We start from the raw sequence: 2,166 nt of genomic DNA, 5'->3' as shown, positions 1-2,166 counted from the left end.
ATCTATGTTACGTGCGGGCAGAATTAATTTTATTTGGTGAACCTATTTTATATTATATGCGGGCCGAATTAATGTTATTTGATTAAACTATTTTATAATATATGCATGCTGAATTATTTTTGTTTGCTTACACTCCTTCAAGTAGTATGCTATGTGCTGACAATTTGGTACATGTGTTTAAGCAGGAAGACGATCATGGCCCCATGACCGAGGAAGAATATGATGGAGGTAGCACAAGTGAGGATGAGATCATATCCATATGCCACAACAATTTGGTGCAGTCCGGAAATTTAATCTTGCAGTTGGTTCCTATCTTGGGTATGTACTCTGATAACTACTTTGTGAAACTGCCTAGAAGGGTCAGTGGATATTCTGGTTTGGATTGGGTGCAGGAGACACTAGCCCGAGATACCCAATGCTACAACATGTTTAGGGTTGAGAGACCTTTGTTTAACAGGCTACATAATACTTTGGTGCAATCATATGGGTTGAAGTCCAGTAGAAAAATGACATCTGTAGAGGCTCTAGCTATGTTTTTATGGATTGTTGGATCACCACAGTCAGTTAGACAGGCTGAGAACCGTTTTAGGAGGTCTATGGAGACAGTAAGTAGGACATTTAACAGAGTTTTGGCATGCCTCCTTAGGTTAGCACAGGACATAATTGTACCCAAGGACCCAACATTTGCAGAGGTGCACCCAAACTTAGAAAATCCAGCATTCTGGCCACACTTCAATGACTGCATAGGAGCTATAGATGGGACACATGTGAAGGTTGTGGTGGATAAGAGTAAGAGGGTTCAATACTTGAACAGGCACAATGAAACCAGTCAGAATGTGCTTGCTGTTTGTGATTTCGACATGAGATTTACATTTGTGATGTCGGGATGGCCTGATTCAGCACACGACATGAGAGTTTTCAAAGATGCCATAACTACTCATCGTCACAAATTTCCACATCCACCACCAGGTTTGCTACTTGAACCGTCTTGCACTAATTTTTATCCAATTACACTTGTTCATCTTAGTCTCATTGTGTGCCTTTGACAATATGTAGGAAAGTATTATGTGGTTGATGCGGGGTACCCAAACCGTCCGGGCTACCTTTCACCATACAGATGTACAAGGTACCATGTGGAGCAATGGCAAAACGGCCCGCTGCCACAAGGTATGAAAGAAACCTTCAACCATGCACATGCCAAAGTTAGGAATGTCGTTGAGCGATCCTTTGGAGTGTTGAAGATGAAATTTAGGATTTTGTTGAACATGCCAAAATTTCCAGAGGACAAGCAAACTAGAATTATTGTTGCTTGTATGGCTCTTCATAATTTCATTCGAGAGAGCAGAATTCCGGATAGGGAATTTGATGCATGTGATGCGGATGAAAACTATAATCCAATGCCTAGTTCTGCTGCATCTGCATGGCCAGAAGACGAACCTCTTGTTGAAGATACCAACATGAATGACTTCCGTGAAGAGTTAGCTCATGCTCTGTTTCATGGAATGTGATTTTTTTAAGCTTGACCATAATGTTTTGTATGGACAAAATAAAATTTACCATGTTTTTTATGCTTGATTTGTAAAGATAATTTGTTTATGTCATTTCTGAGCTGGAGGAGGCCACACAGGAGCCGACCACAGCAAGTCCGGCTGAAAAGAGGGCCAAATGATTGAGAAAGTGCATTTATTGTCAATCTAACCCTTTCATCCAAACACCACCAAAGTTAGAGTTAGTTCAAGGTTAGACACAAGTTAGAAACTAACTCTAACCTCTAACTAAGTTAAAGTATCCAAACAGGGCCTATGTATTACTAGTATTTAGTACTAAAGGGTGACGCGCGCCGTCGTTCAGACATGAGTTAAGCCGAGAAAAGACATTCTACCATGCATGCATGGTATATACCGTGCATGTATCAGCCACTGGTTTTGTTTGAGATTCGGATCCTATATGACCACTGGTTCTACCTAATTTATGTCATATCAATCAGTCACTATTTCTCCTGACAACTTTTTCCCGTAGTTATCACCTGCAATATCTCTCCTCTCACTCACAAAAGTAGAGACGAGTAGTACTACCCTCACTCAGGTTTCTTTTTCATATGATTCTAAAATTTAAATTTATTTTATCTTTTGAACCGTCAGTTTGATTTATGATACATTTGCATTT

At 40.1% G+C, this 2,166-nt stretch overlaps 1 protein-coding gene across 1 annotated transcript; it reads left to right on the top strand.

Annotated features, from left to right (window-relative positions):
• The first annotated feature begins 363 nt into the window (after window positions 1-363).
• Window positions 364-1,508, top strand: LOC123076126 (protein ALP1-like). The gene is made up of 2 exons (XM_044498535.1): window positions 364-969; window positions 1,057-1,508. Exons 1-2 carry the CDS (start codon window positions 426-428, stop codon window positions 1,506-1,508), a joined length of 996 nt encoding a protein of 331 aa, XP_044354470.1. The 5' UTR covers window positions 364-425.
• Window positions 1,509-2,166: the final 658 nt, after the last annotated feature.

The sequence above is a fragment of the Triticum aestivum genome, chromosome 3D, assembly GCF_018294505.1.
Source record: "Triticum aestivum cultivar Chinese Spring chromosome 3D, IWGSC CS RefSeq v2.1, whole genome shotgun sequence".
NCBI classification, from domain to species: Eukaryota; Viridiplantae; Streptophyta; class Magnoliopsida; order Poales; family Poaceae; genus Triticum; species Triticum aestivum.
The sequence above is the reverse complement of the archived record's forward strand: the minus strand, read 5'-3'. Positions and strand labels throughout refer to the sequence as shown.